The 22,842-nt window shown below is 45.7% G+C and overlaps 1 protein-coding gene across 4 annotated transcripts in view; it reads left to right on the plus strand.

Moving 5' to 3' along the window:
- Positions 1-22,842, plus strand: part of CENPC (centromere protein C) — a 526,811-nt gene that overhangs the window by 403,904 nt on the left and 100,065 nt on the right. For all 4 annotated transcript variants that reach the window (XR_003856588.1, XM_029600831.1, XM_029600842.1 and 1 more), the window contains one exon: positions 9,871-9,961. Coding sequence is in view for 3 of the 4 variants with exons in the window: in XM_029600831.1 (XP_029456691.1) it covers positions 9,871-9,961 (91 nt within the window). In the remaining variant the exon portion in view is untranslated. The remainder of the gene's footprint in view (positions 1-9,870; positions 9,962-22,842) is intronic.

Genomic DNA, 22,842 nt, shown 5'->3' on the forward strand with positions numbered 1-22,842 from the left:
CTTCAGTGTCTGTTAAGTCTGGAGGCGGTTATGCCGGTACAAATGTCCGAACAGAGGCAAGGCAGATATTCCATCTTCCAAGAAGGAAGGTATGTTCCACGCTATCTTAGACCTGAAGAAAGTCAACCAGAATTTGAAGGTACCATGTTTTCGGATGGAGACATTGTGCACCGTAATTGCAGCGGTACAGGGAGGAGAGTTTTTGGCGTCTCTGGATCTCACCGAGGCTTATCTTCATATCCCCATCAGTTAGGAGCACCAAAGATTTCTCAGATTCATGGTTCTGGGACAGCACTATCAGTTTCAAGCACTTCCTTTTGGACTGGCCACCGCCCCGCGGACCTTTACGAAGGTGATGGTAGTAGTGGTGGCGGCTCTGCGACAGGAGGGATTTCAACCACCAGGGGGGAACCAAGAGTCCGGTAGCACAGGAGGCTCAGCTATTGTTAGAGTGCGCAGAGTTTCATCTCTAGGGAATAGCCGCGTCACACGTCGCAGGAGTCGACGAGGTCCAAGCGGATTACCTCAGCCGACAACAGTTGGATCAGGGAGAGTGGGAGCTCCTCTGTGAGTGGTGAGGGACCCCGCAGTTTGATTTCATGGCAACAAGGATCAATATCAAGACGTCCCAGAGTCTGGGGCGATGGAGCTCGATGCCTTGGTATGTCCGTAGCCGACCTGGGTCCTCCTGTATGTCTTCCTTCCATGGCCGCTGATAGCAAAGGTGCTCAGGTGAGTAGAGGGCCACGCGGGGTCAGTGATAATGGCTCCAGAGTGGCCTCGCCGCTCGTGGTTCACGGATCTGGTGCATCTGGCAGTGGACGGTCTGCTATGCCTGACCCACCTACCGGATCCCCTTTTGTCAGGATTCTATATTTTCCCATCGGGAGGATAGCTTCTGTCTTGCGGCCTGGCTTTTGAGAGGAGGCGATTGCGTGTGAGAGGGTATTCGGAACCTTTAATTGCCTATTCCAGGGTATGGAAGGTGTTTGAGGCCTGGTGTGGAGAACAGGGATTGGACCCTCTTCAGGTTTCGGTGTCCCATATTTTGTCCTTTTTGCAGGAGGGTTTATCCAAAGGATTGGCCCATAGTTCCCTTCGAGTCCAGGTTTCCGCTTTGGGCTGTCTCAGGGAGAATACAGGGGAAGGTCTTGGCTTCCCATCCGGATGTGGTGCGTTTTCTATGGGGAGTCAAACATCTCTGTCCACCTCTGCGTCGCATTTGCTCGGAATGGAACCTCAATCTTGTGTTGCGGGCCCTTTGCGAGGAGCCTTTCAAGCTTCTGAGCCGGATATCTTTGAAGATCCCTACTTTGAAGACAGTCTTTTTGGTAGCTATCTGTTCGGCTGGAAGGATTTCGGAATTGCAGGCACTTTCATGCCGTGATACGTTCTTCCGGATATCGTCGGATAAGGTGTCCTTGCGAACGGCTCCTTCATTTCTTCCTAAGGTAGTGTCTGTGTTTTTCATGTGAACCAATCAGTGGAGTTGCCTGGGTTTCTGGATTGGGATAGGGAATCCTCGATGGGTCAGGAGCTTCCTCTTTTGGATATGAGACGAGTGGTATTGCGTTACTTGAAAGTCACTAACGCTTTCCATCATTCAGATCATTTGTTTGTTCTGTTCGGGGGAGCGAAGAAGGGCGAAAAGGCGTCTGAGGCGTCTTTCTCGGTTGAAAGAGACTATCTCTGCAGCTTATGTATCCAAAGGAAGAGCGGTTACAGTGGGGATTAGAGCACATTCGACTCGAGCTCAGGTGACATCTTAGGCTGAATGTCAGCTGGTGTCTCCACAGGATGTGCGGGCCCAGAGATGGCCCCTTTTGAGGAGAGTGTTCTTCGAGCGGGTCTTTTGGGTTCCTGCCCAGTATAAGAGGGCTTTGGTACATCCCGCTTGTCTGGACTGATCTGGGTATGTTCAGGAAAGGAAAATTGGTACCTGCTAATTTTCGTTCCTGTAATACCACAGATCAGTCCAGAGGGCCCTACCTGAGGATCTCTGCTGAAAGACTGCTTGGTCTACTGCTGTATTTATTTGCAAAGCAGATTTGCCATTTTTGTCTTTGATTTCTCTGTTTAATGTTTTCTGCATTGTTATCTAGTTGGTCAGGGGTATCCATGTTGGGAGCTTCGTTCGCTCTTTATTTTTCTTATTTTGACTTGGGTATCGATTAATACTGAGAGACTGCAGGTGGCACACTCATATATGTGACAGTGCCCAAAGTTTTGTTCTCTACCTCCATCTGCTGGTAGGGTTGAATAAAACCCGCTCATATGGACTGATCTGTGTTATTACAGGAATAAAAATTAGCAGGTAAGAACCAATTTTCCTTTATCAATACTATCAAGGCTTATTGGTTAAGGGTAGTAAACACTGCACCAGCAAGTTACCTTCACTCACTTTTTTCTTCATTTCCATCCTCTAGCCTTTAGGGATCCACAGTATTTATCCCTTTCCCCTTTGAATTCTTTCACTGTTTTTGTCTTCACCACCTCCTCTGGAAGGACATACCAGGCATGTACCACCCGCTCTGTGAAAAGACTTTCCTGACATTGGTTCTGAGTCGTCCTCCCTGGAGTTTCTTTTTGTGACCTCTAGTTCTACTGATTTCTTTCCAGTGGAAAATGTTTGATTGTGCATCATTAAAACTGTTCAGGTATCTGAAGGTCTGTATCATATCTCCCATATCATATCTGTCATATCATATCTGCCATATCTTTCAAGGTATACATACTCAGATTCTTCAGCCTCTCCTCCATAAGTCTTCCAATGCTGACCCCACATTTTGTTTGCTCTTCTTTGGACCGCCTCCATCCTGTCTCTATCCTTTCTGAGATACATGCACCAGTACTGAATGCAGTACTCTGTGAGGCATCACCAAGGACTGTACAAAGGCATTAGTGCCTCCTTTTTCTTACTGGTTGTTCCTCTCTCTAAGCAGCCTAGCATTCTTCTAGCTGTAGCTATCGCCTTGTCACATTGCTTCGCCACCTTCAGACAACTAGACACTATCACTCCAAGGTCCCTTTCCCAGTCTGTCCACATTAGTCTTTCACCACCCATCACATACAGCTCTTTTGGATTACTGTACCCCAGATGCATGACTTGGCATTGAATCCCAGTTGCCAAATCCTCGAACGGTCTTCAAGCTTTCTTTAATCAATTTTCATTTTTTTCTAATTCTTCAGGCGCGTCCACTCTGTTGCAGATCTTAGTATCATTTGAAAACTAACAAACCTTACATTCCATCCCTTCCGCAATGTCTCTCACAAAGTTATTGAACAGAACCGGTCCCAAAACCAATCCCTGTGGCACTCCACTTATCACCGTTGTTTCTTCAGAGTAGGTTACGTTTATCATTACACGTTGTCTTCTGTCAGTCAACCAGTTTGCAATCCACACCACAGTTTTGGTACCCACTCCCAAGCTTCTCATTATTGTTCACGAGCCTTTTATATGGGACGCTATCAAAAACTTTACTATAATCCAAGTAACTCACATCAAGCGTTCTTCCCTGTTTGTCATCCCCAATTCCCTGGAGGGGGAAGTTCTCCCAGTGATGGGAGCAGCTTCGGGGCCTGGGACAATATGGTCAGTTCCATTGGTTCCTATACTGCCAGCCAGGGGCAGAGTGCCACGGGGCTCATCTCCTATTGAAGACAGTGATGATTATGCCCCTTATAAGCCCTAGGAGATGGCATCTCGGATGTTTTGGACACAGATGCATCAGATGTATCCCCTCGAACCCATTTTCTCCAGCTAATAAAAGAAAGTCTCCACCTGAAGACATCTCCTTTGTAGGATTTTTTCAGTTAATAGCAGAAGTCATTCCCTTTCCAGGTAGAGATGGAGGAGGATATGTGACACAAGATGCTGGATATCCTCCAGTATGGTGGTGCCCTCTAAGGAGATCGTTGTAGTCCCAATATATGAGATCCTTGTGGAGCTGCTGATGAGAACCCACTCTGTCTCCCCCATGAACAGGAAATGGACAAAGGGTTGTCTCATTGAAAAGGTTCTCAGATTCGACAAGCGTAAGCTCCCACACCAACCTGTTGTCATCGAATCTGCCCTCAAGAAGGCCAAGCGCCTTCAGACCCATTCCTCGGTGCTCCCCGGGGAAGGATAGGAGGATTATGTATGCTATTGGGAGAAAGGTCTTTCAAGAAGCTATAGTTATTGCCTGCATAGAGCTTATCAGCTCTACATGGGCCAATACATACTGAATATCCTGAAGGAGGCACAGGTGGTAACTGCGCAGCTGCCTCAGCAGCAGGATACTCTTCAGTCGCTGGTGCACAAGGGCCTCAAGTGTGGGAAACACAGGGTCTGGTTGACCTATGATGTTTTTGAGATTGCATCAAGAGTATCTGTAGCAGTGATCGGTGCTTCTAGACTTGTCTGGCTGCGGGCCTTGGACCACAGATAGGAGGTGCAGGAGCAACTTGTAGATGTGCAATGCACAAGAAAGAATCTCTTAGGAGATGTGAAAGACGCAGTGACCCAGATCTTGGACCACCATGCTACACTCTAGCAACTCTCGACTGGCACAGAGGATCTGCCCTTCTCGTCCAGGAGGCCTTCAGGGTCGGGACGGAAGTCTGTCTTCTGCCCAAGGAAATACTACCCAACTCCTCCTCAACCCAGTCAGCCATTGCAGGCCCCTCGCAGCCGTCCCAGGCAGCCAAAGGCCTCTAATTCCAGCCAGCCTCAGTCAACACCTGGGGCAGGGTTTTGACTGGATCGGGGAGTTCATAGCCAAGTCTGCTGAACCCGTGGCAAAGGATCTTCCAGTCAGGGTCAGGCTGTGATTCTAATCAAACCGGTGGCCTAGTGTAACTTTGGACCAATGGATCCTTGCCATCATATGCAATGGACACAGATTAAACCTGATGAGTGCCCCACCAAATTGCCCCAGAGTCCTCTCTGGGGATGGGTAGCTAATCAGGAGATATTTATTGAGGAGTTCTCCTCCCTCTTAATGGCCAGAGTAGTCTAACCTGTTTCACCAGGAGAAAGAGGGTGGGGATTTTACCCCGTGTTTCCTGATACCAAAGAAAACAGGGGAACTCCGTCCCATCCTAGACCTAAGAGCTTGAGCAAGGTTCTATAAAAGGAAAAGTTCAATATGGTTTCCCTGGGCACAGTAATCTCCTTCTTGCAAAAAGAGGACTGGCTATGCTCTCTTGATCTGAAGGACATGTACACTAATATCAAGATCTTCTCAGGTGACTTGAAGTATCTCAGATTTGTTGTGAGAACTTGGTAGTTCCAGTACTGCATACTGCCGCTTGGGCTGGGGTCAGCCCCACATATCTTTACAAAATGCCTAGCTGTGGTGTTAGCAAATTTATGCAGGCTGTGTCTCTATGTTTTCCCCTATCTGGAAGATTGGCTGGTTAAGAGCACCTCTAGGGCGGAGGCCGAAAGATCCATGCGCTCGACCATCTGAATGCTGGAGTTACTAGGGTTCATCATCAACTACCCCAAGTCTCATCTTAGCCCATCATTTCAATTGGACATTATTGAGCCCTGCTAGACACGGCTCAGGCCAAGGCTTTCCTACCCACCAACAGGCTATCAACCTGATGGCCATCATGTTAGAGATTCAAACAAGCCAGCCACTATCAGCCTGGGACATATGGCCACTACAGTACATGTGATTCCAGGGCACAGCTACATATGAGGAGAGCACAGTGGACCCTGAGGTCCCAGTGGTGTCAAGCCATACAGGACCTCCGAGACCACTTCTGAATTTCTCCAGCCCTCTTGGACTCTTTGTCTTGGTGGCTGGACTTTGAATCTGTAATGGTTCCTTTCCAAAATCCCGGGTTCAAATTACGTTGACAACGGATGTGTCTACCCTGGGCTGGGGGACTCTTGTAGAAGGGCTCAGCACACAGGCCTTTTGGTCTGTTGAGGAAATCTGTTAGATCAATTTCCTGGAGCTTCGGGCAATCAGGTACACTCTGTGGTCTTTCTGAGATTGGCTGTGCAAAAAAAACTATCCTGATATAGGCCGACAACCAAGTTGCAATGTGATATTGTCAACAAGTAGGGAAGAATGGGATCGTACCTCCTGTGTCAGTAAGCAATTCAAATCTGGTTATTGGATCATTCCCACAGAATTGTGCTCAAGACAATGTAGCTACCCAGCGTGGAGAACGTAATAACGAACAGGCAGAGTGCACCTTCAGGCCCAACAAGTGGTCTCTGTATCAGATCCTCTGCCTCTGGGGAAGCCCGGACAGGGATCTGTTCGCTGCTCCTTAGAACAGGAAGGTTCCTTAGTTCTCCCTTACAGGACTCATGGCAGGCCAGTCTCAAATTCCTTCGTCCTGCATTAGGGCGAAAGTCTTCTGTATGTGTATCCTCCAGATCCACTGGTAGTGAAGACTTTGAAGCTTCGTGAAGAAAGGTGGACTACGATTCTCATGGCACTTCATTGGCTGAGACAGGTTTAGTTTCCACACCTATGGGGGATGTCCTTTCAGAAACCGATGAGACTGAGGACTTGCCCAGATCTCATCCCTCAGGATTGGGGCAAGTTACATCATCCAAATCTTTAGGCCCTGTCATGCTCTGCCTGGATGTTGAGAGAATGACACTTCAACCTCTCAATCTCTCAGAGGATGTCTCTCAGATCTTGATGGCTTTCAGAAAGCCTTCCACTAGAAAGTTGTATGGACTGAAGTGGAGGAGGTTCTCCATGTGGTGTGAGCAAAAGGCCTTAGATCCTTTCTCCTGCCTAACACACAAACTGCTTGATTACCTTCTACACTTCTCAAAAGCTGATTAAAACCTACTCCATGAGAATTCATCTAAGTGCAATTGGTACTTGCCTCTGTTGGAAACAGGATGCTGGGCTTGATGGACCCTTGGTCTTACCCCGCATGGCAATTTCTTATGTTCTTACTCAAGAACGCAGATGTAATTTCCTTACTCTACGACCTCAGATTGCTTCATTAGGGTTTTCCTTTGTATTAAGGTACCCTTGTAAATGTATAATTTGTTCTCAGAATGAATGTGTTGTATTTATTTTTCCTGAGCAACTCAAATCCTTCATTAACTCCAGGAGTATATTATTTTTCCTCTCCTGGGAAAAGTTAGGTCCATTTAGATCCATGATATAAGGTTGCCGATTTCATGTTAAGCCTATTTCTTTGTATTTGTGATTTCTTTAATTCTCCCATTATTACGCCCCCTGCATATTTGTTTATTGAATTTTCTTCTGGGAAAATGATTTATTATTGGGATTTAATTTTCCTGTAATATGTTACTTTTCTGTTTCTGATGAGCCATTTTTGGTTTTCTGTAGTAAGGTGATGTCTTGCTTGAATTGTTGAAATTAATAAAAAAAATAAATAAAAATAAACTAGTTATGGTTGTGCCCGTTGGAACTTGTTTGGTTTTTTGTTGGCCCCCTGTTTATGTTCGGGGGGGGGTTGGTTGCAAACTGTAGCTAGGGATTCACCCATGTGTGAGGACTGCCATTCTGCATGTCCTCAGAGAAAGCAGAGCTGCTTATCTATAATAAGTGTTCTCCAAGGAAAGCAGGATGCCAGTCCTCATAAAACCCACCCATCTCCCCATGGAGTTGGGTTCTCACTTTGTGGGTTTATTCCTGAATTCTATATTATGAGACTTAAGGGACCCCGCGTGGATGTGTAGTAGTATGGCTTGCTGGGCATGCTCAAAAGTGCTCAAAGTTCTAGTAAGTTTGATATAAGTTTTCCATGCTGGGCTCTGTCAGATGATGTCGCCCGTGTGTGAGAACTGGCATCCTGCTTTCCTTTGAGAACTGTTGCATGTAAGCAATTCTGCTTTCTCCATAGGCAGCAGGATGAATTATCCATGCTTATTACCTGTCCAACTCACTGTCTTGCTAAAGCTAAGTTCTGAAGAAGACGAGTTCACAAGGCATTTACATGGGAACTCCCACACATGCTTAGTAAAGTTTTACTGAGCCTGATAGATGGGTCTGTTCAGTGCCATCAGATGACATCGCCCATGGGTCATGGCTAATTCATCTTGCTGTATATGGAGAATCATGTTTACAGGTAAACAAACTTGATTTCTCCAACTTTTCTCTGAATATTTTTTAAGCAACAGAAAGACTAATGACTTCATTGTAGTAGGCATAAGTCCTTTCTGCTAAATAAAGGAAGATCCTCTATAAAATCCTCATTAGCTGCTTTGGTCAGCAAGGAAGGGCAAGGATCTAATAGTCCAGGGGTAGGCAATTCAGTGCTTAAATGCGTTTGTGGCACTCAAGGACTAGAGATGCCTGTCCTAGTAGTAGACAGTTGGTAATTTTGATCTTCTGTAAATGAATTTTACTATAACTAACCTCATGAAATTTGGTTAGGGTCCCTGACCACTTAATTATAGCATCAGTAGAATCCCTTTGCTTATAATTTCCTCTATAGCACATTATAGATAATTTGTTCTGAAAAATAATTTGCAATTTATTGTAATTAAAATAAATTGAGTAATTTTTGGAAGGTGGATAAAATTGATCATTCAGTATCTGAAATATTTGCCTTACATGATTTAAATATGTAACGGAAGCCCCCCAAATATTTTTTCTTTACTATTAGTTATTGCTTCATTGTTTGTTTGTTTATTTATTTTGATTTCTTCTATACCGACGTTCCTGTATATAATACAGATCACACCGGTTTACATTGAACTCAGAACAGTCGCTTGGTGGCGATACAAGGAACAATTGCAATTTAAAACAAGGAACAATTAAGTCAAGTAGATGAAATAACTTCCGTACAAATTAAATCAACAATTAAAATCGAGTAGATAAATACTTTCAGAATAGAAATAACTTCAGAGCAGTTAAGATTATTATTCTGTTACAATCAAGAAATGAACCCGGAAGACTAAGGAGCTGTTGAGTTTAGGTAGAGGGCTCACAGCTTGAGGGGCTAGTTAAGGGAGAGCATTGGGCTGTGAAATGATATCTGCTGAGTAACAGGATAAATACCGGTTAACTTGAGCAGGTAGGATAGTGGGTTAGAGTCGAACAGGACTGGGATGCCATAAGGGGACAAACTATAAGGGGGCAGGAACCTGATATGGGCAGATGAGCATGCTAGGTTTGAAAGAGGGGGCCCCTGAAGAGGGCTGGGAGGATTAATTCGAGAGTGCAACATAACCTAGACTGGGAGGCGACTTCAGAAGGAGCTTAAATCTCTGTTGAAGGCTTGGCTGAAGAGCTAGGTTTTAAGGTTTTTTTTAATGTCTGAAGGCAGAGTTCTTGTCTGAGATCAGGCGGAAGAGTATTCCAGAGGGTGGGACCTGCTGTGGATAAGGCACGCTTCCTTAAGGATGTTTTTGCAGGGGGGGGCATAGAGAGTGCCTTTGTAGGCTCTTCTGATGGGTCTGTCAGATGTGTGTGGATGTAGCTGGATGCTTAGCTTGAGGGGGGAGATGTTGTGAATATCTTTGTGGATCATCATGATGATATATCATGGATCATCATGAATATTTTTGTGGATCATCATGATTTGTGGATCATCATCATTGTTAGTTTAACTACCTCACTTATACCATAGCAGATCCCTGGCATGTTAGGCCATGAAGATCATGGGGTGGAGCACAGCTATGCAACCAGGCATAACTTCACTGGGCAAGTAAATTAGTAATTCTTCTCAGTTCCCCATTCCACAGTTCAACTTGCTTGTCAATCAATAGAAATAGGTACATTTTTTACCAGATCTGTAAGTCAGTCTACCTTTAAACCTGAGATGATCTGCTTATCCTTAGAGAAAATTGTGTTTGACTCTGTATAGTTTCAAAGAACTTGAGAAATATGTTTTGTAAAAAAAAAAATTAATTTTCTGTTTTTCAATTATTAGGTATTTTACATTGTTCGTGGTTTGCTGCTGGTTACTCTTCATTGTACAAACTATAAGCTGAAATCTGGTGACCATTTCTTCGTTCCACCAGGTAAATTGGACTATTTTCCCCTTTTTAATTTTATGTATCTCCTGAACATTCCTAGGAGATAAAAGCAGCCTTGTTCACCCTGAGGGCTGGAAGGAAATCTCTTCTTTGACCCTCCACATAACTCTATGGTCAGCAGGATATCTCTGCTGCAATGCCAGCAATCTTCCTAGCCTCAAACGCTTTGCTTCTATAGCATGCCTGTGCCTGTCTGCTCTTATCAATCAAATTCAAACAAGAAACCTGTGCCACAGAACTGTTACCTGAGCCATAGAATTAGACCTGTAAGGTAGGTTTTCATAAGTGCACTGTGTAAAAGATTTTGTTAATAATTTAGAGATCCAAATATATATTTTTAATTCCTCTTCATCCAGCCAGACCAGTCCTGATGCATGGGCTCTGAACCAGCAGATGGAGACTGAGATTAACAGATTTGCTGACATAGCCCCTACTCCTAGGGGAATTCTGCACACAAAAACTTAAAATTCTGCAAACTTTATATTGTCAAAATAATACAATTACATAACAGTCTTTAAGTAATTACGTTTTAAATTAGTACAGAAAGAAATTATTACTTAAAGATGCAGAATTTTAAATATTTTGAGCAGAATTTCCCTAGAATTTTACTGTGAGTGTCCCATCCACTCGCTCTCCCTGCTCCCCTGGCCACTTTGTCCTCTCAGGTTCCAACTCCTCCACCTGCCAGTATCTCCCCTCTATCTCTAAGCTCAACCCCTTCCACTCTATCGCCACTACCAGAGTTTGACCCCGTTCTCAGTATTACCCCTGACACAGGCTCCATCTGTTCTTTCCTCTCTCACACATGTGCCCTCTTCTCTAGTGTACGTACACACACTCTCATACAGGCTCCCTCACTCTCTCGCACACAGGCTTCTTCATACAGGGTCCCTCTCACTTGCATACACACAAACTCCCTCTCTCTCTCACGCATACATCCTCACACAGGCTACCTATGTCTCTCTCTCAAACACCCCTTCACATAGGCTCTCTCTCACACATACACAATCTCTTCACACAGGTTAGCACCCTCACATAGACAAGATCACTTTTTCATACACATGATCCCTTTTTCATCACACCAGCTCCCAATCTCTCTCACACACACACACTCCTTGACAATCTCCTCATATAGGTTCCCTCTCTCTGGCACCTACACTCAAGCACCCCCCATTCCCCCGCCGCACTCTCTCACATCCCCCCTGCTTTCACCCTCTCTGATCTCTCACCTCCCTTCCTCTCTTTCACAACCCCCTGCTCTCTGACACCTCTCCCCCACACTTCCCCCACACTCCCTCCTCTTCTTCTCTCTCACACACACTCTCCCCTCTCTCTCCTCCACACACACCCTCCCTTCACCTCTTTCACAACCCGCCCCCCCCCCCCCCCCCCACACACACACACACATCTCTCTTCACACATTCACTCTCACCAGGGCCTTCATCTTCGCCGCAAGCAGAGCACATTCCACGGCATGCCAGGGCCTTCATCTTCGCTGCGAGTGGGGCATGCGCCCTTCGCAACATGCTGGGGTCTCCTCTGCCATTTTCTGCGCAGGGGGGGAATTCTGCGTTCCGCAGTAGCGCAGAATTCCCCTAAGACTAAACCCCTTATAAACTCCTGTTCTGATCTCAGCTTGCCAGTATTCTCTGTCTCTTGCAGATGGCAGGCAAGCATCCCGTGCTGTGACATTAGGCCTAGTGACGAAGATAGAAATTTGGATGGAAGCTCCTGAATTGAAAATCTTTTACTCAGTCTCTAGGTTAAATATAGCTAGTGGACAAGGAGGCTTCCATTTTTTGGAAAATGGATAATTCTTGGCTACAGTCACTGAAATTACCCCTCATCCCTCCTCACTGTTTTTTTTCTCCTCATCTGCAGTCTCTCCTCTTAAAAACAAAACCAAAAAAGACTAAAAATACTTACCTTTTTATTTTTTCCTCCTTCTGGCTGTCTGATATCCGCAGATAAGCAGGTTGAATTAACCATGATATCTGGGAACGTCCTCCGGTTCTCTAGGTGGTGGAGCTCCTCAAAGCAGACAGAGCTCTGCTCTGTGTGCCTGCCTCTGTATATCACCACGTGGCTCCCAGCCTGCCTCTGTCTTGTTCTTCCGCTTTGCAGGCTGCACTGGAGCTCCTTGACAGTTGCCATTTTTTGGCTACAAACTTAACTTATTTGTGACTGCTTGTGGAAAACAGCAGAAGGATGCCGAGACTGCCTGGATTTAAGTTTTGTCCATGTGGGAAAGTGATGTTGGCTACAGATGTCCATGGCCTCTGCTACGTCTACCTGGGGCTCGACTATGATCTGTCCAGCTATAGGGACTGTGGCCACATGTCCCCGAGGGCATGCAGGCAGAGGATAGAAAAAATAAAGAAGCTGAAAGAGAAATCCTGTGCTCTGGGACCATCCAAAGGATCCACTCAGTCCTCTCCAGGACCCAGTCGGGAATCCCTGAGGTTGAGAATAAAAAGGGCCTCCTCATTGGACCCTTTAGGTGACCCAAGGGCCCCGCAGAAGCGCGCCTATGTCGCCTTGATGCCAGAGGAGCTAGGGAAACTACAGTCTGCGCAGCCCAGGCAAGTCTCGGGCAAAATGAGCGCTTTAACACACATGCCTGACGCACTGAGGCATTTGACCAATGCATCGACCCATAAACTCGATGCACCGAAGCATTTGTTAGACGGATTGACGCACCATTCTGATGCCGGACCAATGGGCATGCGTTGAGGCACAGGAGACAAGGTGCAGGATCGAATCATCGAGGAGCGTCGACCGATGCACAGACAAAAAAGTATATCCCTGAAACATCGAATGTCGGTGGGAGGTGCATCAAAACAAAAGGGCCATGTGCATCATCGGGTCCCACATACTTCAATGGATAAAGGCTTGTCGCCCACGACTCAAGGACCGACCATAGGTGCAGCCTCCATCCCAGATTTGGTGCTAGTGTTCTCGGATGTAGAGCAGACATCAGTACATAAGTCAGCGGGCTAGTCTCATTCATCCAGGGCCTGCTCAGATTTGCCCTAAGTGTCGAGATGCAAGAGAGAGGGGGTCATGTCTCCAGGAGCCCTTAAGGGAAAGACACAAGAAGGGACCCCATGTAATTCAGGTGCCCATACGACCTGCTGGCCCTGATTCAGACATTCTGCTAGCAACATTGTCCTCCAGAGGCCGGCCACAGGAACCCTATCCTCACAGGCGGTGGCACAAATTTCACAGTTGCTGATGCAGCTCCTTTTATTGGTGGAGCAAGGCCATGATGAGAAGCAGGACAAACCTTGGTACAAGAGTCCTCCCTCACCAGGTGAGGAGGCCAAGCAGCCAGAACCAAGCCCCCCAATGATGTGTCCCAACAAGTTTCGAGGAGAGAGTCACCCTGCACATCGCTGGGCTCTGCAACGGGCTATCCCTCTGACCCCCCCAGAGGAACAGCCTCTGCCCAGCTCCCCGCCAGATGTCCTATCCTACTCCAGGTTTGTGGAGAAGGTGGGGAATGTGCTTAATTTGGAAATCAAGAAGGTGCCGGACCCCCGAGCGGAAGCTGTGGGCATACTTAAGATACTGGAGATGCCGGCAGAGCCAACTGCGTTGCATTCATATGAAATGCTGGACGAAGTAATGACCAGAGCATGGACCAGATCGGTCCCTTCTTGGGACCGATCACGTCGCGTAAAACAGACATGAAGTTCCGGATGCGCGAAACACCCTTCTATAACATGGTTCAGCTTCCCCGTGCATCCATAGTGGTGGAATAGGCTATTAAGAGAGTGAAGAAATCACGGCTGCACTCCAATACCCCTCCAGGGAAGGATAATATCTAGACACCTTTGGGAAGCGCATTTTCCAGGCGGCGATGTTGAATGCCAAGATACAGCAACATCAGTTTTATATCACTCAGTATTTAGAGTGTCTCCAATCTTTGAAACCTGTGGTGAAGAGTGCTGACCCGACTAATACTCTACCAGTACTGCTGCATGCATTGGAGGAAGGCCTATGCCACTTACTCCGCACTATTTATGAAATATCCGATATATCAGCCAGAACTTTGGCGGGGGCTATTGCAGCCAGATGCTTGGTGTGGCTGTGGGCGAACGCTATTAGGGAGGATGTTCATGAGAAGCTTGCTGACCTCCCCTGCTTTCCTGATGGTCTCTTTGGGGAGAGGTTGAGGGAAACAGTAGCTTAGCTGAAAAAACAAAACATCGCGGTACAATGCTTCACCCTTCAGCGAGAACAATTAGTGGGTAGAAGGAGCTACTCAGCTTTTCGCAGAGGATACCCTCAACCACGCATAGACCTACTCTCCCTTTTGCCCACAGTTATACCAGCCGCCCAGAGGACTACAGCCGCAGCAAACCCAAAGTCTGGGCAGACAATGCAACCCGCGCCAAACACAAGGGGATGCGGATCCAACCCTCCAAGTCGCAGCAGGAGTTCTAAAAGCGTGCAAACCATGCCCACTGACAACAGCATGGTAAAAGAAAGCACAATTCTACACTTCCAATCATCGCATCTGCAGACGATACCATTGCAGTCAGATCAACAAGCATAATTTCCAGTACACAGTATACCTTTCTGGGCACTTATCATTCCTGAATGTCCCTGCCAAAGATCCGGCAGGGACAGTGACCCAACTCAGAGGACAAACCTCGACAAATGACTGCCAGTTGCCTAGAATTCACCCCCTTGGTGATGCAACCCATATATCACGAGCTGGATAACGGCATTAGCCCTTGCAACATCGGATATGCATCTGCATATGCGCCAACTACAATAAGATCTTTAGTAAAGAAAGACCTCAGACACTGGCCCTATCCTCCGACATCAAGGTGGTTGACCTGTCAGCAGCTGGCTTCTCATGTCGGCTTAAGTTAGAATGTACTGAATGAAGACTGGGACAGCGGAATGACAATGCTTTACATAACCAGAAAAAAAGAGTCCGGTTCACGGAGGATCTACCAAGAGGCCAGATGTACTTCGAAAAAAAAGAAGAAGCTCACAATACTCCACAATCCAGTAGGAGCACTGAGAGGAGAGGATCACCTTGCTGGTGGCTGAAAGAAATCAGTAAGTTTTTTGCTTGGGACATTTTCTTTTTTTTAAGTATTAGGGCGAAGTTAACTATTTGGGAATATTATTTAGTGTGTTTGTGTTTTTAATAGTCAGGCAGCGAATAAACAGAAGTTAGACTGTTTGTATTTTTAGTAGTCTGTAAGGCAGCTAGTAAGCAGAAGATAGTGTTTGTATATTTAAAAAAAAAACAAAAAACAGAAAAAAGTAGCCAGAAGCTAGAAATAAGCTAGGAGCAGTGTATACCTAAGTAAAAAGGTTGAAAAGTTCAGTTCAGTTACTCACCTTGGAGAAAGGGGTTAAGGTAGTGTGATTTGGTTTGATTGGGTACCAACATTTGTTAATCAAGAGAGCAATTCGTCACTCTGGCTGCCACCTGAGAGCTGCACAACCCGAAGTGGCCTCTGCCCTATGTCTGCAGTGCGAAGAGGCTCAAGGGGAACCGAAGCAAGGCTCTCTTCAGACAGTAGAGGAGTCTGGCTCCACCAATGATAGTACCCCGGACCTCTATATCCCGGGCACCTCGGGGAAACTCCGCTGGACTCAATATGGACCCAGGGACCTTTTCCTGGGTGGAATTCTTCAGAAGGCTGCAAAGCTTCATCCAGGTGCAATCGGTACCACCTGTGACACAGCCACAGTCTCCACCAGAACTGCAAGACCTTCCAAGCCCCAACCGGATCCCCCGAGACTTGCCCCTTTCGGACAAATGCCTCCCCTTAGGAGATACAGACACCTCTGGGGAAGAGCCTGACTCCCTGGAGGAAAGGGAAATCCCCTCCAGGGATGGAACCATACCGGACCATGATGCGATTCTTCTCCAAAGACGAGTTACCAGATCTCGTGTCTCTGAGCCTGAAGACGCTGGCCATTCCTGGCACAAGTACCACAGCGGAGCCAAAGACGAACCCAGTTTTGGTCGGTCTCCATCAGGCCTCATGCTATTTCCAAATGCTGCAGGTCGTACAACAGCTTATTGACCTGAAATGGAATGCCCCGGAGGTCAGCTTCAAAGGAGGATGGGCCCTAGAAGCCCTATACCCCCTGGAACCCGTGGCCAAAAACTCCTAGGGTTCCCCAAAGTGGACGCCATGGTCTGCGCTATCTCAAAGCATGCAACCATCCCAGTCGAAGGAGGAGCTGCACTCAAGGATGCACAGGACAGACGTCAGGAATCCATCCTTAAACAGTCATTTGATGTTGCAGCAGTGACCCTGCAGCTCGCTTCCTGCTGCATCGTTGTGACACGTGCCTGCTTGCTTCTCTCCAGAGACACAAACACTTGCACCGAAACATTAGAACCAGCAATATCGTTCCCCACGGATACGACATCTGACCTGGTGCGCACCTCAGCCAGGGGCATCTCATCCATAGTGGCAGCCAGAAGGCAACTCTCTCTCCGAAATTGGTCAGCCAACGCGACCCCCAAGACGAATCTCATGAGAATGCCTTTTAAAGGATCCCTCCTGTTCGGAAGCGAACTGGAGAAGTTAGCCAACAAATGTGCCGAATCCCCAGTACCTCGGTTACCGGAGGACAGGAACAAAAGAAACCAGCGCCTCTCTCCCTGAAGAACCAAGGGCAGAGGAGCCCAGCGTTTTAGGCCATACAAAAACACATACCAAGCACCTCGCCCCGCAGGCAGGCCCCGCAGGCAGGGCCCCGCAGACACAAGAGAGGAGCTGCCTCAGGTACCAGGCTCCGGCCACACCCCACAATGAGAATCAACAGACCCATCCACAGGAAGAAGCCATAGGGGGCAGACTTACCCTCTTCTACCAAAGATGGGTCGAGATAACGTCTGATAAGTGGGTTCTAAGCATCATTCGAGAGGAATACTATCTTGACTTCCACAGCATCCCTCCAGACAAATTTGTGAGATCACCATGCCACTCCCTCTCCAAGAGGTCGGCAGTGGAAACCATACTGACAAAACTACTCAGCCTAAAGGCAATAACCTCAGTGCCCAAGCACCAACGAAATACTGGTCACTATTGCATCTATTTTATCGTCCCCAAAAAGGAGAGAACATTCCGGCCCATCCTGGACCTCAAGACCGTCAGTCACTACCTGAGGGTAACGCACTTCCGCATGGAAAACCCTATGTTCAGTCATAAGGGCAATACAACCGGGAGAATTCCTGACTTCTCTGGATCTGTCAGAAGCCTACCTCCACATCCCGGTCCATCTCCACCATCAACGCTTCCTATGCTTTGCAATAGTGGACCATCATTACCAGTTCCGGGCGCTATCCTTCGGACTAGCTACTGCCCTTCGGACATTCACCAAAATCATGGTAGTAGTGGCGGCGACACTGAGGAAAGAAGGAATCCTTGTACATCCGTATCTGGACGATTGGCTGATCAGGGCAAAATCTCCAGAGGAAAGTTACCACTACCAGGGTCAAGAATATACTGCAGAATCTCGGGTGGGTCGTCAACACAGCCAAGAGCTACCTGCAGCCCTCCCAATCGCTAGAGTACCTGGAAGTCCGTTTTGACACTGATCAAGACAAGGTTGTTCTTCCCCCTACAAGGAGAAGGAAATTGATGGACCAGTTGCGAAAACTGTTGAACTACGCTCGCCCCAAGGTATGGGACTACCTCCAAGTCCTCGGTCTCATGACATCAACCATAGAAGTCATCCCATGGACTGTAGCAACGGCAATGAAGACACCTCAGACAGTATTCATGGTGAAGCATGCTTCGGCTTCTGGGAAGCCTGCTCTTTTATTGTAAAATGATTACATAGCATTGCATTGGATACATACGTCACATATTTACTGCTACAATATTTTCCACCATAAATGTTTATGCTGACCTTTTACTAAGTAGGCGCAAGTGGGCAGTAGGTGCAAGCGGTCAGTCTGCAGGCAGGGAGGGGGGAGGTCATTAGCTGGTCATGAGGCAGTTGTACTGAACTATCTAGGTGTGAAAGGAAAGTAGGTCATGAGCTGTTCTGGGGGTTGCAAAAGCTTGCACTAGATATGTTTTGGTTTCCTGTTAGAGGAAGGCTGTTTCATTTGCTAAAGCTTACTGCGGTCGGAGCATGACATTTTCTTTACACTAAGCGTAGGCCCAGGGAAAAAACAGTTAGACGTGGGACAGACGTTAGCTCTCTGACGTGGCTTGCCAACAGTCAGAAAGCCAAACTTCTAACCCCTACAATGGACAAGTTCCCTACTGTCACGATGGAACCCGATGTCCCAGAACTACTCCATTCGGCTCCAGCTACCGGCAGAGGTTTGGAACCAACTCCAATGGTGGCTAAAGAAAGACCATTCGAGCAAGGGAGTAAGACTATCACCACCGATCTGGATCTCACCACGGATGTGAGCCTGCGAGGGTGGGGAGCCCACTGCCAGGAACTGACGGCCCAGGGACAATGGGACAAGGAAGAGTCGGTTTGGAACATAAACCGGCTGGAAGCTCGAGCAGTCAGACTAGCCTGCCTACGGTTCAGTCACAGACTCCAAAGTGAATCTGTCAGTCATGTCAGACAACGCCACAACAATTAAGAACATAAGAACATAAAATGCCATACTGGGTCAGACCAAGGGTCCATCAAGCCCAGCATCCTGTTTCCAACAGTGGCCAGTCCAGGCCATAAGAACCTGGCAAGTCCCCAAAAACTGTCTATTCCATGTTACCATTGCTAATGGCAGTGGCTATTCTCTAAGTGAACTTAATAGCAGGTAATGGACTTCTCCTCCAAGAACTTATCCAATCCTTTTTTAAACACAGCTATACTAACTGCACTAACCACATTCTCTGGCAACAAATTCCAGAGTTTAATTGTGCGTTGAGTAAAAAAGAACTTTCTCCGATTAGTTTTAAATGTGCCCCATGCTAACTTCATGGAGTGCCCCCTAGTCTTTCTATTATCCGAAAGAGTAAATAACCGATTCACATCTACCCGTTCTAGATCTCTCATAATTTTAAACATCTCTATCATATCCCCCCTCAGCCGTCTCTTCTCCAAGCTGAAAAGTCCTAACCTCTTTAGTCTTTCCTCATAGGGGAGCTGGTCTATTCCCCTTATCATTTTGGTAGCCCTTCTCTGTACCTTCTCCATCGCAATTATTTATTTATTTATTTATTTATTTATTTATAGGTTCTTCTATACCGCATTACGTATAGCAATACATCACCTCGGTTTACAGTGAAACATTAATTTAGCAACAGGCTTTACATGTAACAGTATAAAATAAACAGTAAAACAATTAATAGCAACAGGCTTTACAGAAAAACATGGGTTTCAAATAATATGCATAAATATCGAACAATAGAATATTAATAACCATGTATTTGCAGGAGCAAATAATCTATCTGAGGCAAACCAACGTCTCATTATATATAATAGCCTGAATTGATAAACCATGTGGGGGTGTGGAGTTGCAGATAGTAAATATTATTGTCGAGTATAAGAACTTGGAGAAGGTAAGGAATCATATGGTATTGCTGAAGGTTAGACGAGATTCATAGTGTGAAAGCTTGTTCAAACAACCATGTTTTAAGGTTTTGTTTGAAAGTTTTGTGACAGGATTCAAGCCGCAGGTCCAACGGCATGTTATTCCAGATTTTTATTCCAGCTATGGAGAATGATCGGTCTCTGGTGGACACATGTTTGATGTGTTTTAGTGGATGGACAGTTAATTTCGCTTGGTGAATGTTTCTAATTGGTCTGTTGGAGGTGTGAACGATGAACTGATCAGAGAACCATTGCATCTCTTGGTTGTGAATTGATTTGTGGATGAGTGAGAGAACTTTAAAAGTAATTCTAAATGATACGGGTGCTGGAGCATGAGTGCTGGAGTAATATGTTCATGCCGTCGAGTATTAGTAATTAACCGAGCAGCGGCATTCTGCAACATTTGAAGGGGTTGAATTGTGCTTTTAGGGAGACCCAGTAGTAGTGCGTTACAATAGTCAATCCTTGGTAGAATTGTGGCTTGTAACACAGTCCGGAAATCCTGAGGATGTAATAACGGTTTAATTCTTTTCAATGTGTGTAATTTGAAGAAGCCATTCTTGATTGTGGTTGAGATGAAATTATTTAAAGTAAGGTGATTATCAATCATTATCAATCATGACCCCAAGGCTGCGGACTTGCTTCAGCTTGGTGTGGTCTGTTGTTGAGGAAGGATCAGGTTGCAAGTTTGTTGAGGTATTCTTGTGTGGCGTTATGATGAGTAGTTCGGTCTTGTTGGTGTTGATTGCAAGAAAGTTTTCCATAAGTAGATTTTTTATTTCAGTGAGTGCTGATTCCCAGGTTTTCATGGCCTTAGCAAGTGAATCCTTGATTGGTATAATGATCTGTACGTCATCGGCGTATATGAAATGACGGAGATCCAATTTCTTCAGTAGTTTACAGAGTGGAGATAGATAAACATTGAAAAGCGTTGAGGAAAGGGCGGATCCTTGAGGGACACCTTGTGACAGATTTCTCGGTTTTGACGAATGGTGTCCTACTTTGACGCTGTAAGTTCTATCTTTCAGGAATGATTGTATCCAGGATAGGGCATGCATGTGATTCCAATTTGTGAAAGAAGAGAGAGGAGTGTGTTGTGGTTCACTGTGTCAAATGCTGCGGAGATATCAAGTAGGGCCAGTATATAAGAGTTACCAGTATCCAGGGATTTTAGAATGGAGTCAGAAAGGGACACTAGTAGTGTTTCGGTGCTATGGTTCTTCCTAAATCCAAATAGCGAAGGGAAGAGTAAATGATTTTCCTCTAGATAGTCAGTTAGTTGTTTGTTTATAACCTTTTCAAGTATTTTTGATAATAGTGGGAGGTTCGATACTGGTCGATAATTTGCGGGTTCAGAAGGATCCAGGTCTGCTTTTTTAAGGGTAGGCTTAATAATGGCATGTTTGAGTTGTGTGGGAAAGACTCCCTCTGTTATAGATGTGTTAATGATGTTGGTGATCGCCGGGGCTATTCTAGTAGGGATAGCCAGGAGCATTTTAGTTGGCATAATATCCACAGGGTGTAATGCAGGTTTAATTCTTTTTAGAATTGCTTCAATCTCCGATACAGTAGATAATTCAAAATTTGTGAGTGTGGGTGAATCATTTTGGGAGTTTGTTAGTGCTGGAGTTGTTGGCTGATATGGAGATGAAAAGCGAGCCATGATATTTGATATCTTGTCCTGGAAATAGGTGGCTAATTTCTCACATTTATTTTTGGTCTCAATTTCGGGGTCGATGTTCGTTATGGGGGAGATTTGATTAGACACGTATTGAAAAAGGGCACGTGGATTAAACTGGTATTGATGGATTTTAGTTGAGTAATAGTTTTTTTTTGCTTCATCGGTTGATTTATGGTACTTGTTGAGTAGGGATTTGAATTTTTGTTGCTGAGTCAAGTCGTGGTTTTTGATCCATCTTTTTTCCATTTTACGAAGCTCATGTTTCATCTTTCTGAGGTCAGTTGTGTACCAAGGTTTCTTGTTTTTCTTCTCAGAGTTGATCTCTTTAGTTATAAGCGGACAAAGACGATTGGCGATGTCACTGGTGATTTGATGCCAGGTCATACATGCTGAGTCGGTGTTTGAGAGATCTAATTTGTTGCTCTCATCCGTTATAGCTTCAATAATGTCTTCCATTTGGCATTTCTTCCTGAATTCAATGGTTTTGTTTTTAGGGTATGTTTGGGGTATATTATTGCTCACGGTACATCTAGTGTCAACTCTGAAGTGGTCCGACCATGGTATGGGAGTGCATTGAGGAGGATCTGATCTTATCAGGGTGTTCGTGAAAATTACATCTAGAGTATGGCCTGCTTTATGAGTTGGGCCTGTAACCTCTTGTTTAAATCCCATTGCATTCAAAGAGGATAGTGTTGCTTCACATGCTGAGGTAAGGGGGGTGCATCTTTTTTGAGATGCGGCGACCAGAATTGTACACAGTATTCAAGGTGCGGTCTCACCATGGAGCGATACAGAGGCATTATGACATTTTCCGTTTTATTCACTATTCCCTTTCTAATAATTCCCAGCATTCTGTTTGCTTTTTTGACTGCCGCAGCACAGTGAACCGACGATTTCAATGTGTTATCCACTATGACGCCTAGATCTCTTTCTTGGGTTGTGGCACCTAATATGGAACCCAACATTGTGTAATTATAGCATGGTTTATTTTTCCCTATATGCATCACCTTGCACTTATCCACATTAAATTTCATCTGCCATTTGGATGCCCAATTTTCCAGTCTTACAAGGTCTTCCTGCAATTTCACAATCTGCTTGTGATTTCACTACTCTGAACAATTTTGTGTCATCTGCAAATTTAATTATCTCACTCGGCGTATTTCTTTCCAGATCATTTATAAATATATTGAAAAGTAAGGGTCCCAATACAGATCCCCGAGGCACTCCACTGTCCACTCCCTTCCACTGAGAAAATTGTCCGTTTAATCCTACTCTCTGTTTCCTGTCTTTTAGCCAGTTTGTAATCCAGGAAAGTACATCGCCACCTATCCCGTGACTTTTTACTTTTCCTAGAAGCCTCTCATGAGGAACTTTGTCAAACGCCTTCTGAAAATCCAAGTATACTATATCTACCGGTTCACCTTTATCCACATGTTTATTAACTCCTTCAAAAAAGTGAAGCAGATTTGTGAGGCAAGACTTGCCTTGGGTAAAGCCATGCTGACTTTGTTCCATTAAACCATGTCTTTCTATTTGTTCTGTGATTTTGATGTTTAGAACACTTTCCACTATTTTTCCTGGCACTGAAGTCAGGCTAACTGGTCTGTAGTTTCCCGGATCGCCCCTGGAGCCCTTT

Source organism: Rhinatrema bivittatum, chromosome 1 (assembly GCF_901001135.1).
Source record: "Rhinatrema bivittatum chromosome 1, aRhiBiv1.1, whole genome shotgun sequence".
Lineage (NCBI taxonomy): Eukaryota > Metazoa > Chordata > Amphibia > Gymnophiona > Rhinatrematidae > Rhinatrema > Rhinatrema bivittatum.